This window comes from Mya arenaria, chromosome 5 (genome assembly GCF_026914265.1).
Source record: "Mya arenaria isolate MELC-2E11 chromosome 5, ASM2691426v1".
Lineage (NCBI taxonomy): Eukaryota > Metazoa > Mollusca > Bivalvia > Myida > Myidae > Mya > Mya arenaria.
The window spans coordinates 65,650,996-65,663,131 of record NC_069126.1 but is presented as its reverse complement, the minus strand read 5'-3'; the positions used below and the strand labels follow the sequence as shown (position 1 = coordinate 65,663,131).

Sequence of the window (12,136 nt, the reverse complement as noted above, 5' to 3'; positions counted from 1 at the left end):
TTAAGTGGGACTATTTTTAAGTTCTAAAGATAAATGCCTTTATGAAATGTTTAGTGAAACTAACTTAGGTCTTACGCCAAGTGATCAAACTGGTTTAAGCTCTAAATGTTCATGTTTGTTTACTTATGAATGTTTATTTAACAAAACTATAATCAGCAATAGACTGTTGGTGTTTATCTCCCTTTGACCGTTTGTTGTATGTTTTCAGGCGGACGAATACAAACATATATTGATCGGCGCACGATTATTTTCTGTACTGTGAATTTTGGTCAAAATGGAAAATGAAATGGGTAGGTCAATACATTTTTGATTATTTGAAAACTTTAAATGCTGTATCTGATTGTTGTCTGTAAAACTACGATTTCTTTATAAGTTGGGTTATGTTTTCTCGAGTAAACCCCACGTTAATTATATAAAAATACATATAGCCTTTCTTATACAAATATTTACGAGAGTATTGAATAAATGAAGAACATAACACATATGTTTGCATTTAAACGAAAGTACATAATTTGAAGCCATCACGCATAAATAAGGGGTAATTATTGTAACCGCTCGGCTCGGACTCAACAGTAGAAACAATACTTTCATTGATTCCATGACATTTAATAATCCACGGTAATGATCTGAGTTCCAGAAAATGACATTCCATGAGGCACACTTGATGGCTCTAAATGTGGCAAGAGAGTTTAGGTTTTTCATTTTGAAACCCTATTGCAAAATGTTTTAATTTAGTGTTATTCATGCATAATTTATTTGCCATATTGAAATGATATGTTTGCTTTGGCAGTTTTCAGAGAATGGGGTTGCGGAGGGTGCACCCCCCCCCCCAACCCCCCTGGACCCGCTACATTTTAATCGGTTTTCCGTTTTTCTCCTTTGTTATGAGCTTCTTGTTAAACATTAATATAAAACTATTTGATACATAGCGTTTTATAAGTTTTTCTGTCTATGCTATGGAATGAACAATGCATATTTGCTAAAACTATCGCTTGAGAAAATCAGCACGCGAAAAAAAGAATTCCTTAAGTTACATTTGAATATAACCCATTAAAACCCAAATATCATACGGCACATTTTGTGAATATAATCCAATAATCGCAACCTTGTAATTGACTTGTGGTTAGGTACAAATGGGTACACCTATTGCATTAATTGCATTTGGCTGGGAATTGGCACGAACACAAAACATTTACTATATATCACATGTCGTTGAAGACAAGAAGACGCCTACATTGATAGAAGTTTTGATTTTTCTACTCTTAAGAAATAATATACCTAAAGCAAAAATATAAATATAAATTTCAGTTTTCATGTTTTGCCTTCGCATTGAGAAAATGATGAAATAGGTAGGTTAATGAATAGGTATTTATTGGAAAACTTGTTATGCTGTATCTGTTTAATGTCTTTAAAATTCACTTAGTGTGGATATGGCTTTATCGAGTAAACCCCACGTTTGTTATACATACGTATAAACATTTAAATCGCATTGCTTATGTATACATAACATAACATAAACATAACATAAGTTTTATTAGCATTAATGTTGTGGCAACATCATAGCCATACAAAAGATAACATACAATGAAATACAGTGGTACAGTACACAAGAACACAAACTTTTACACAGAAGAAGAGTGAACATTTAATTTCCACCTCTGTTGAAAATGCACATGTATGTGTATCAGAATATCAAAACAATGTGCATTAAATCGAAAGTACATCCTTTGATGCTATCGCGCACAATTAAGAAGTAATAATTGCAATTTTAATAATCGTGGGTTATTAACAGAGGCGGTTTTAGACGGTTATTGAAGTTTAAAGAGGCGTACTTAATGGCTCTTTAAAATTTGGCAAAGGGGTTAAAGTATTTATCCTCTATGATAATTTAAATAAAAATATTAGGAGGAAATGGTGCATTTTGGTTAAATTCATGCGCACTTTTTTGACCATATTTACATGGATTGTTTACTTGGGAAATTTTAAGAGAAGGAGGTGGCGGATGGTGCCCCCTCCCCCTAAAAAACAACAACGAACAAAACAAACACAACATTTATTATGAGTTATATTACATTTATATAAGACTATTTGATATATAGCGATTTAAAAGATTTTTTGTCTATGTTTTGTAAAATACAATTCATATTTGCTTTAACTGTCGCTTTATGCACCAGTCAATTGTAACCACGATCCCCCACCCCCCTAGTTCCGGGGAATAGTGGGGACTTTGAATTTCGGTCCAGCCAAACCCGGGTAAAATCCTTACCTTCGGGGACAAACTGCTGGTAAATTCCCCGCCAAATGCCCCCGCACTCGAGGGACCCTAGGTAAGGCCCATCCCCCGCTATTTTTGGTGCGAAGACATAACCACCGCATTCACCCGGCACTGCGGGGCCACCTGGAAGGTTAAAACACGGCCCATTTCCCCGGCTATCCCCGGCATAGCCCCGGACCTAGGGGGTGGGGGAGAGGGCGTGGTAACAATTGACTGGTGCACAAAGAAATGTGCGCGCAAAAACGGATGTCTCCAAGTAGCATTTAAATATAACCCATTAAAATTACAACAATTACAACAGCTTATTTTGTGGACATCCTCTGTTGACCACAACCTTGGTATTTACCTGTGGAACAGGTACAAATGTTATAATAAGTGTATTAATGACATTTGTCAAGAAATTAGCATCAACACAAAAAACGCTGACTATATATCTCATGTCGTTGAAGATAAGGAAGAACGACAGAAAGAAAGAAAGTTTATTCAAAAGAAATATACTACACAATACATATTTGAAACAGGCCCATATGACATGTGATCAAATTAATGTAATACAATGGGTTAGAACTTTGTTAAAGTTAACAACACGATTAACGACATAGTTGTTACCTTTTAATACACCTGTTGAAGATGTACTCATGTATTTAAATAAACACAGCTGAAACAGTTTTCTCTACTCTTGCTAGGAATACTGTAGATCATAAGCGTATATGTGAAACTGACATAGGAATATTGATTTGAAAGTTAACATCGATCACGTTCACAACGTTGTTAACTTAAACAAAGTTCTGAACAATCCGCCCATTGTCTTATATATATATATATATATACATGTATCGCTGAGCATAATTATAAATAGTTTTATTCATATCACAATGTAACAACCATATCTCTATAAACATGTTTTCTAAAGATATCAAGTATGAATTGCTTTTGTTTATCTATGAAAGGTATAACTTGTACATACATATTCGATTAAGAAAACCAGGCCCATGATCAAATGTGTATGCTAAATATGTTCGTAAGTCAAAATATCTTTAGCGAACAAATAAATGATTAAACAAATAAACATATTATAAGACAACAGCTTTATCTTTAATCTAGATAATAATAATAATAATAATAATAATAATAATAATAATAATAATAATAATATGTTTATAATAACAAGAAGACGCCTATGTTGGAAGAAGTTTGAATGAGTTCTTTACTCTTAAATTGTTAGTTATTTATTATATTATTAGACGCTGCAATGTTAACATATATGAAACACATATTAATCTTAACGGCCTCGTAGCTGAAAGTTGAAAGGCTAATATTTTCGTCTGTGCACAAATCATATGCTATTTGGTATCGATAATTGATGTAAAGTGAGTTAAACAAGTAATTTAAAGGTAAAACGATTCATTTTGCGCAGCTATCTACTCGTTTTACCTTTAAACAGCAATCTTAACTTGTCTAAACATGTTGAAGTATGATCCGTTTAAAGTAGAAGTTTTACCATGTTAATATTAGAGTTGTCGCGAGGGTCTTCTTTTCCCTGTTCATGTATTAAACTACCAGTAAAAGTCATGCTTGACTTAAAATCACATGAGAATCAATGAATTTACGTGCAGACTGACATTCACTAAAACGCATTCATCGTGATTTTGTACTTCCTTTATTTGTAACATCGTTTACAAGTAACAGTTAGATGGCATAACATTTTATTTTAATGGTTACGAATAGTCGGAGTGAGCGTAGCGAACGAGCCCTTTTTATCATTACAATATTACTTTAGGCCATCTAACTGTCTTAAAGTACTATCTTATTGGCTGACACATCGTCAACGCAAAATCTGACGCAGGGACTGTGTATGGGATGAGTGGCAGAAGGCAGAACTTTAAACAGTCGCAAAAGTTAGAATTCCTTCCTAGTGCTTCATGTTTGCCTATCTACAAGTTCATTAGCTGTAAATGTAGGCTGTATGCTCACTGGAGGTTCTAGACTGGAGGTTGTACTTTGAGTGTAAATATGATGAATTGAACCACGTTTGCACACGTGTGACGCTTTAAACGTTCAAACCTCACATACATAAATGGCATAGAACGCTCAAAGGGTCCACACGTTGATATACCAGTTATGGTTTGCTTCTTCCCTATTATCTTCCTATCCAAGCTGAGTTTGTTAATTAATGCTATAAAGATGTGATATGGACTTAATCCGGCGGATACAGCATACACGACTACACGAATATTTGCGTATAACATCTCTATAATCTTCCAATTAACACTAATTTTGTTTATCAATCATACTCTAATTTAGATAGAGGACCGACAGATTCCGACGATTACAACTTACATGACGAAAATGTGCAGTTGTTTGAGACTGTGGTTCGGTACAGCAGACTTGCAACCCGAAAGCAACCGGAAACACTCTTGCTCTTTGGATTATCGGGTTCGGGAAAGACCTCTATTGTTAACACGATCTTCAATGAATTGACTGGTATACCTGAATCAGCTTTACAGGCTGGCTCTGGTAGCACCCAGTCTAAAACACTTGACTTCAAGTGGTGCGTAAGATTTATTCTTCCTTTTGTGTAGGTTTTGATATACTATGATTTAAATGGTTAAGATGTTAATGAAACATAAATATCGTGTTCTCACTAGATATGATAAAACAGTGTTAAAACATATATTCTTATATCAATCGAATGTCCTCGCTCGCCGATTTGCGCTATATGGCTACGTCTAATGTATAGCTTGTAAAATTTTGGTTCATTTAACATGTTTACAATTTGTATAAACCCTTACATCCATTGAACACTTAACGCATAATAAACATGTTGAAATATGTTTAAACAGACCTATAGAGAGATTGTTTCCTTTATTTAAAACGTATAATCTGCTTCTTAGTATACCCTTTACCCCCCCCCCCCCCTCCACCTCTTGATATAAATTTCGGGACTTTGTGGGAGTTGCGTCTCTCAACTTTATTCGCATGTAGCTACAATTTTTTATCTATTATATGACATACACACATGCAACGTCAAAGATATGTTGGCTAGCATGAGCTGTTGTGCACCGGAATAAAAATGAAATAACAATGGAATAACAATAAAATAACAACGGAATGACAATTAAATAACAATAACAAAACAATGTAATAACAATAAAATAAAATAAAAATGAAATAACAAACGGAATAACAATGACATGAACATGGAATATCTTGTATGTTATAAATTGGGGTACCGCCTTGGAATGGTCAATACCACCGGGGGCTTCCTCCAGTCTATTTTTTCCATGAATATTTCAAAGATGTCCTTCATTTACCTTAATATACTCTATTTCATAGGTATGTCAATTGTGGGATACTCCAGGAAAATATAATCGATTCTGACCTTCAATCAAAAATTGGTGCAATCATCGGCAATCTTCCAAACATCATTGACTGCGCTGGGAAGGGCAACGTTAACGACGAACAAACCAAAGAGATATTGAGGCATACGCTCACAGGTGCTGTACTGTTTTGCAATACAGTTGTACATTATTATTGATCTAATAGCAATACTCATAACAAGGTTGAAGGGTGGACTTATATTGTAAATGTTTGCAATAATCAATAGACTCTATAATTATTGCGGACTCATTTAATTAATATCTTAACATTAAAAACATTTACAACTTCAGGTCGCATCCCACCAGGGACAAGCATAGCTGCTTTGGAGGAATTGCAAAACAAAAAAGGAGTTGGTTGCTTAAATGTGGTGCTTCCGCCATGCAATCCTGAATGGGCGGTCACAAAGATCATATTTGTACAATCGGCAGCGGACTCAATCCCAGAACAACTACTCGATATGTTGCATGACGTTCTGTCAGAACACGACGATCGTTTGCAAACGAAATGTGAGTGTGCAGCTTCAATTAATTATTCAGTTTATTTGTGCATTGCGAAATTCCGTCCACAAAGAACATTTGAATATCAATAATGCTCATAATAAGCGTAAATTATCATGACTAAACCGCTTACAAATCTGCACTTGAAAGCAAGAATGCACCAAGGTGATTTTAAGTGTTTATAATGCCTTTCTTTGTTAGCTATTGACAAGCATTGATATGTTTTAACTTGGCATGAATATTTAATCCCGAACAGCCTATATTAGACCACAAGCAGTTTCGACCGACCCAGAAAAACTATGTAAAATACTTCTATTGCGCGTGCCTTCCAGTAAAACCCGCTGTGATTGTTTACCAAAACAGCAGAACTATCAGAAAACTTCATGTGAAAAAATACAAATTCAAATGTTGATAAAAATTTAAGTTTTACTTAAAACAATTAGTCATGTTTTACTAATGCCAAATTGAACCATTGATTTAGAATGATTTCACGTATATACCACTGACTTATTTCGTCTATCATATTTTAAATATATACTAGGATCAAAACCCTATGCCCTACAACATTCTTAGTATAGTGCAAAAACGCGTCAAAATGTTTTGCTTATACTTATGTTGATGAAATTTATCTACAGGTTACTTAACTGAAATATAATTGGACGCTCAGTTATCATTACTTAATACTTATTGCAGTCTAGGCAGGTCATACAGAGTGAGGCTTGGGTTACCAGGGTTCAGGATGGGTGCATTTATCCTTTTTTATAACGTGAAAGCCATAAGAAGGGGTGATGCATTCCTTTGCCACTCTTGTGGACGGTGATCAGTTACTATATAGTGACTGTTTGGCAAATTTGTAAATATTGTTAACTAAAAGTAACTTTAAACATTTAAAACAAGTTATACAACCTGAAAATGAAGTTGTGAAGTATAGAAAAAGGTCATGGTCGAAAACAGGTTGTAAAGGAGGCCAAATTACTACATGTGACAGCCGCTATTTTGGATGCAAAATGAAAACAACAGACGATTGATACGGATCTTATTTTTGGGGGGCTTTCAAAGATGAATGATACACACAAACATTTTTTGTTATCTCTGTATTAGTTATTATGCAAATGAAAATAACCCTTATGCAGTCGAACAGAAGTCGTTCCGGGATACATTACATCGAAACATGTATATTGACTTCGTGTTTTTTTTGTTTTTTTTTAGTCAAGGCAAGCCTATTTACGGTAATTACCAAACACGACCTGGTTAAAGAGGCAGGAAGGGATATACGGAAGTGATCAAGATGCCACCATCACGGCTGAAGATTTCCAAGACAAGAAAGACAAGCTAGCTACTGCTCTAGGGATAAAGAACAATGTCGGCGACAACTGCATTCCATGGGCAAGCTATTGCGACACAGTCCGTATGCCGTCTCCAAAGGTCCAAAACTCCGTCTTGAAGCTACTTCGACAAATCCAGTGTCCAAAACCAGTGGAGCACACAGGCGTGCCTTTGCCAAGGATAACTCTGCTTCAATCGTGGCGACTGAATCTAAATGCGTTTTTTACCACTAGTTCATGTCGAACTTACGTTCTCATTTTTGTTATCTGTACTCTGGTTGCAGCCTTCTTATGGCTCATTGCACAAGTGCATGAAAGCCCAAATACAAGTTCTATTGTAAATCATGCGACTGGTGAGCAAATCAATTCTACAGGAACGCAATAAAACTTAATTTTTATTTCCAAAAGTGTGTCAAAGCCCTCATAGGGTTATTACTGTACATCGTGCGACCAGTGAGCAAACCGATTCTCCAGGAAAAAAACAAAACGTTTTAGTTTTGTCACGTGATCGCGTCCCGGTAGTTATCAAATATACAGGTTGTCTTTCTGTTGTTTTTTCACGATTGCTTCGACGTTCTTATTTTATTTCATAACTGCCTTGGTTACTAAACTTTGATATTTTGAAACAAAATAGTGACCATTTTTTAAATAGGAGGTTATCTTAAACTTCGATATCATCGGAACAAATGGTTGTTTTAGTTTTTGTCTCCCGGTCCTTAACCCCGTACTTAAAAAAAGGTTTATGTTATGAGTTTGCAAATGATTTTATCCTTGTAGTCGATCAAATAAATGCCATGATGATAATAACGAACTGTGATAGATCGAGTAGTGTATATTCATATGCTTAAATGTATCCGTAAGACTCTTTCATTTTACTCGTTCCACAATGTACAAAATCATCATTAGGTAATACGTATGCCTATGGCGCAGGTACAATTGTGCAATTGTCAGTCTGTATAATTGATTTCTTAATTGTATAGAACTGTCTTGTGTGATTGAATTGTATGAAACTATTGTGTATGAATGTTCTTTCGTGATATTTTCCTTTAATAGCATTAATACCATGAAGTCCTAAAGATAGGTTTGATATTTGTATTTAAATTTTACTTTGCGTTGTATATAAATGTCATTTATCGTATTAATTTTTAAATAAAATGTATGCCGAGATGTTTTACTTATAAGTTCTGTCCTATTTGCATACTTGCCCGAAATGGGGTCTCAATGGTTTCCAACATGCTAAATGCGGAACCAACTGTACAGTCTATAACTGAATTTTAGTGGTTCACTTTAAAGACCCTCTGGCTGTAAATATACTTATACAGTGGAGTGCATGTGGAAGTAAACAATTGGATATGTTAAAAAGGTATGTGAACATTTTCACTATCTACTATATAAAAAGAAAAAAAAGGTTAACAAAAATAGCGTTGTTCTTAAGTACGTCTACTTTCACTAATAATAAACATTTGCATCTACTGTGATCCATCGCTTACAGCTGCGTCTATAATGATCATGATCATGATATGAGCTGCGCTTTGTCGTGACCAGCGCTTAGAGCTGCACCTGCTATCAGCAAGTGCTAAAAGCTGTGCCTACTGTGGGCAAGCGCTAAGAGCTGCATCTGCTGTGATCATGCGCAAAGAGCTGCACCTGTCGTGATTAAGCGCTAAGATCTACGCTTTGTCGTGATCAAACGCTAAGAGCTTCGTCTGTCGTGATCAAGCGCTAAAAGCTCCACTTTGTCGTGATCTAACGCTAAGAGCTTCATCTGCTTGTGATCAAGCGCTAAGAGCTGTGACTGCTGTGATCAAGCGCTAAGAGCTGTGACTGCTGTGATCAAGCGCTAAGAGATGCACCTGCTGTGATCAAGCACTAAAAGCTGTGCCTGCTGTGATCAAGCGCTAAGTGCTGCGCCTGTCGCGATCAAGCGTTTACAGCTGTGTCAGTAATGATCTAGCGCTATGAGCTGCGCTTTGTCGTGATCAAGCGCTAAGAGCTGCACCTGCTGTGAGCAAGCGCTAAAAGTTGTGCCTACTGTGGGCAAGCGCTAAGAGCTGCATCTGCTGTGATCAAGCGCAAAGAGCTGCACCTGTCATGATTAAGCGCTTAGAGCTTCGTCTGTCGTGATCAATCGCTAAAAGCTCCGCTTTCGTGATCTATTGCTAAGAGCTTCATCTGCTTGTGAACAAGCGTTATGAGCTGCGCCTACTGTGATCAAGCGCCAAGAGCTGCGCATGTAGTGATCAAGCGCTTAGAGCTGCACCTGCTGTAATCAAGCACTAAGAGATGCGACTGTAGAGATCAAACGCTAAGAGCTGCGCCGGCTGTGATTAAGCGCTAAGTGCTGCGCCTGTCGTGATCAAGCGCTAAGTGCTGCGCCAGTTGTGATCAAACGCTAAGAGCTGCGCCTGCTGTGATCAAGCGCTAAGAGCTGCGCCTGCTGTGATCAAGCGCTAAGAGCTGCGCCTGCTGTGATCAAGCGCTAAGAGATGTGCCTGTAGAGATCAAGCGCTAAGAGCTGCGCCTGCTGTGATCAAGCGCTAAGAGCTGCGCCTGTTGTGATCAAGCGCTAAGAGCTGCACCTGCTGTGATCAAGCGCTAAGAGCATGTAGAGATCAATCATTAAGAAGTGCGCCAGCTTTGTTCAAGCGATAAGAGCTGCGCCTGCTGTGATCAAGCGCTAAGAGCTGCGCATGTAGAGATCAAGCGCTAAGAGCTGCGCCTGCTGTGATCAAGCGCTAAGGGATGCTCCTGTAGAGATCAAGCGCTAAGAGCTCCGCCTGTCGTGATCAAGCGCTAAGCGATGCGCCTGTAGAGATCAAGCGGTAGGAGCTGCGCCTGCTGTGATCAAGCGCTAACAGCTGCGCCTGCTGTGATCAAGCGCTACGAGATGCGCATGTAGAGATCAAGCGCTAAGAGCTGCGCTTGCGGTGATCAAGCGCTAAGAGCTGCGCCTGCTGTGATCAAGCGCTAAGAGATGCGCCTGTAGAGATCAAGCGCTAAGAGCTGCGCCTGGTGTGATCAAGCGCTAAGAGATTCGCCTGTAGATATCAAGTGCTAAAAGCTGCGCCTGCTGTGATCAAGTTATAAAAGATACGCCTGAAATGATAAAGCCCTAACAGCTGCATCTGCTGTGAATAAGCGCTAAGAGCTGCGTCTTGTCGTCATCACGCGCTAAGGGCTGCGCCTGTAGTGATGAAGCGCTAAGACCTGCGCCTGCTGTGAGCAAACGTAAACGATTATGCTTTCTCGTGATCAAGCGTGATTGAGTGCTAAGAGCTGCGCCTGCTGTGATCGAGCACTAAGGGCTGCGTCTGCTGTTACCAAGCGCTAAGAGCTGTACTTGCTGTGATCCAGCGCTAAGACATACGCCTATAGAGATAAAGCGCTAAGAGCTGCGCTTTGTCGTAATCAAGCGCTAACAGCTGTACATGTTGTGATCAACTGCTAAGAGTTGCGCCTGGTGTGATCAAGCGCCAAGAGCTGCGCCAGGTGTGATCAAGCGCTAAGAGATTCGCCTGTAGAGATCAAGCGCTAAAAGCTGCGCCTGCTGTGATCAAGCTCTAAGAGATACGCCTGAAATGATAAATCCCTAACAGCTGCATCTGCTGTGATCAAGCGCTTGGGGCTGCTCCTATCGGGCTCAAACGCTAATAGCTGAGCCTGTCGTGATCAAGCGCTAAATGAAGCGTATGAGGTGATGAAGCAGTAAGAGCTCCGCCTGTCGTGATCAAGCGCTCACAGCTGCACATGTCGTGATCAAGCGCTAAAAGCTGCGTCGGACATGAGAAAGCGCTAAGAGCTCCGCCTGACGTGATCAAGCGCTAAGAGAAGCGTATGAGATGGTGAACCAGTAAGAGCTCCGCCTGTCGTGATCAAGCGCTAACAGCTGCGCATGTCGTGATCAAGCGCTAAGAGCTGCATCGGGCATGATAAAGCACTAAGAGCGTTGCCTGCTGTGATCAAGCGCTAAGGGCTGCATATGCTGTAACCAAGCGCTAAGAGTTGCACATGTTGTGATCAATCGCTAATAGCTGCACATTCTGTGCTAGTGCTAATCGCTGAGCCTTACGTGATCAAGCGTTAAGGGCTGCACCTGTTATGAGCAAGCTCTAAAAGCTGGAGCTGCGCCTGTCGTGTACAAGTGCTAAGAGCTGCGTCGTTGTGATGATGCGCTAAGAGATGCGCCTGTCGTGTACAAGCGCTAAGAGCTGCGTCCGTCGTGATGATGTGCTAAGAGCTGCGCCTGTCGTAGACAAGCGCTAAGAGCTGCGTCCGTTGTGATGATGCGCTTAGAGCTCCGCCTGCTGTGAGCAAGCGCTAAGAGCTGCGCCCGTCGTGAGCAAGCGCTATGAGCTGCGTCCGTCGTGATAATGTTCTAAGAGCTGCGCCTGGCGTGATGATGCGCTAAGAGCTGCGCCTGTTATGATCAAGCGCTAAGAGCTGCTTCCGTCGTGATAATGCGCTAAGAGCTGCTCCTGTTGTGAGTAAGCGCCAAGAGCTGCGTTCTTCGTGATGATGCGCTAAGAGCTGCGCCCGTCATTATGATGCGCTAAGAGCTGCGCCTGCTGTGATCAAGCGCTAAGAGCTGCGTCCGTCGTGATGATGCGCTAAGAGCTCCGCCTGCTGTGATCAAGTCGTAGAAATTGCTTCGTGAATGC

General features: G+C 39.4%; 1 protein-coding gene across 1 annotated transcript; it reads left to right on the top strand.

Annotated features, from left to right (window-relative positions):
• Positions 1–208: 208 nt before the first annotated feature.
• LOC128233884 (uncharacterized) lies at positions 209–7,939 on the top strand. Its single transcript, XM_052947757.1, has 5 exons — positions 209–290; positions 4,580–4,826; positions 5,612–5,772; positions 5,947–6,162; positions 7,363–7,939. The coding sequence occupies exons 1-5, from the start codon at positions 275–277 to the stop codon at positions 7,434–7,436; spliced, it is 714 nt and encodes a 237-aa protein (XP_052803717.1). The 5' UTR covers positions 209–274; the 3' UTR covers positions 7,437–7,939.
• The last annotated feature ends 4,197 nt before the right edge of the window (positions 7,940–12,136 follow it).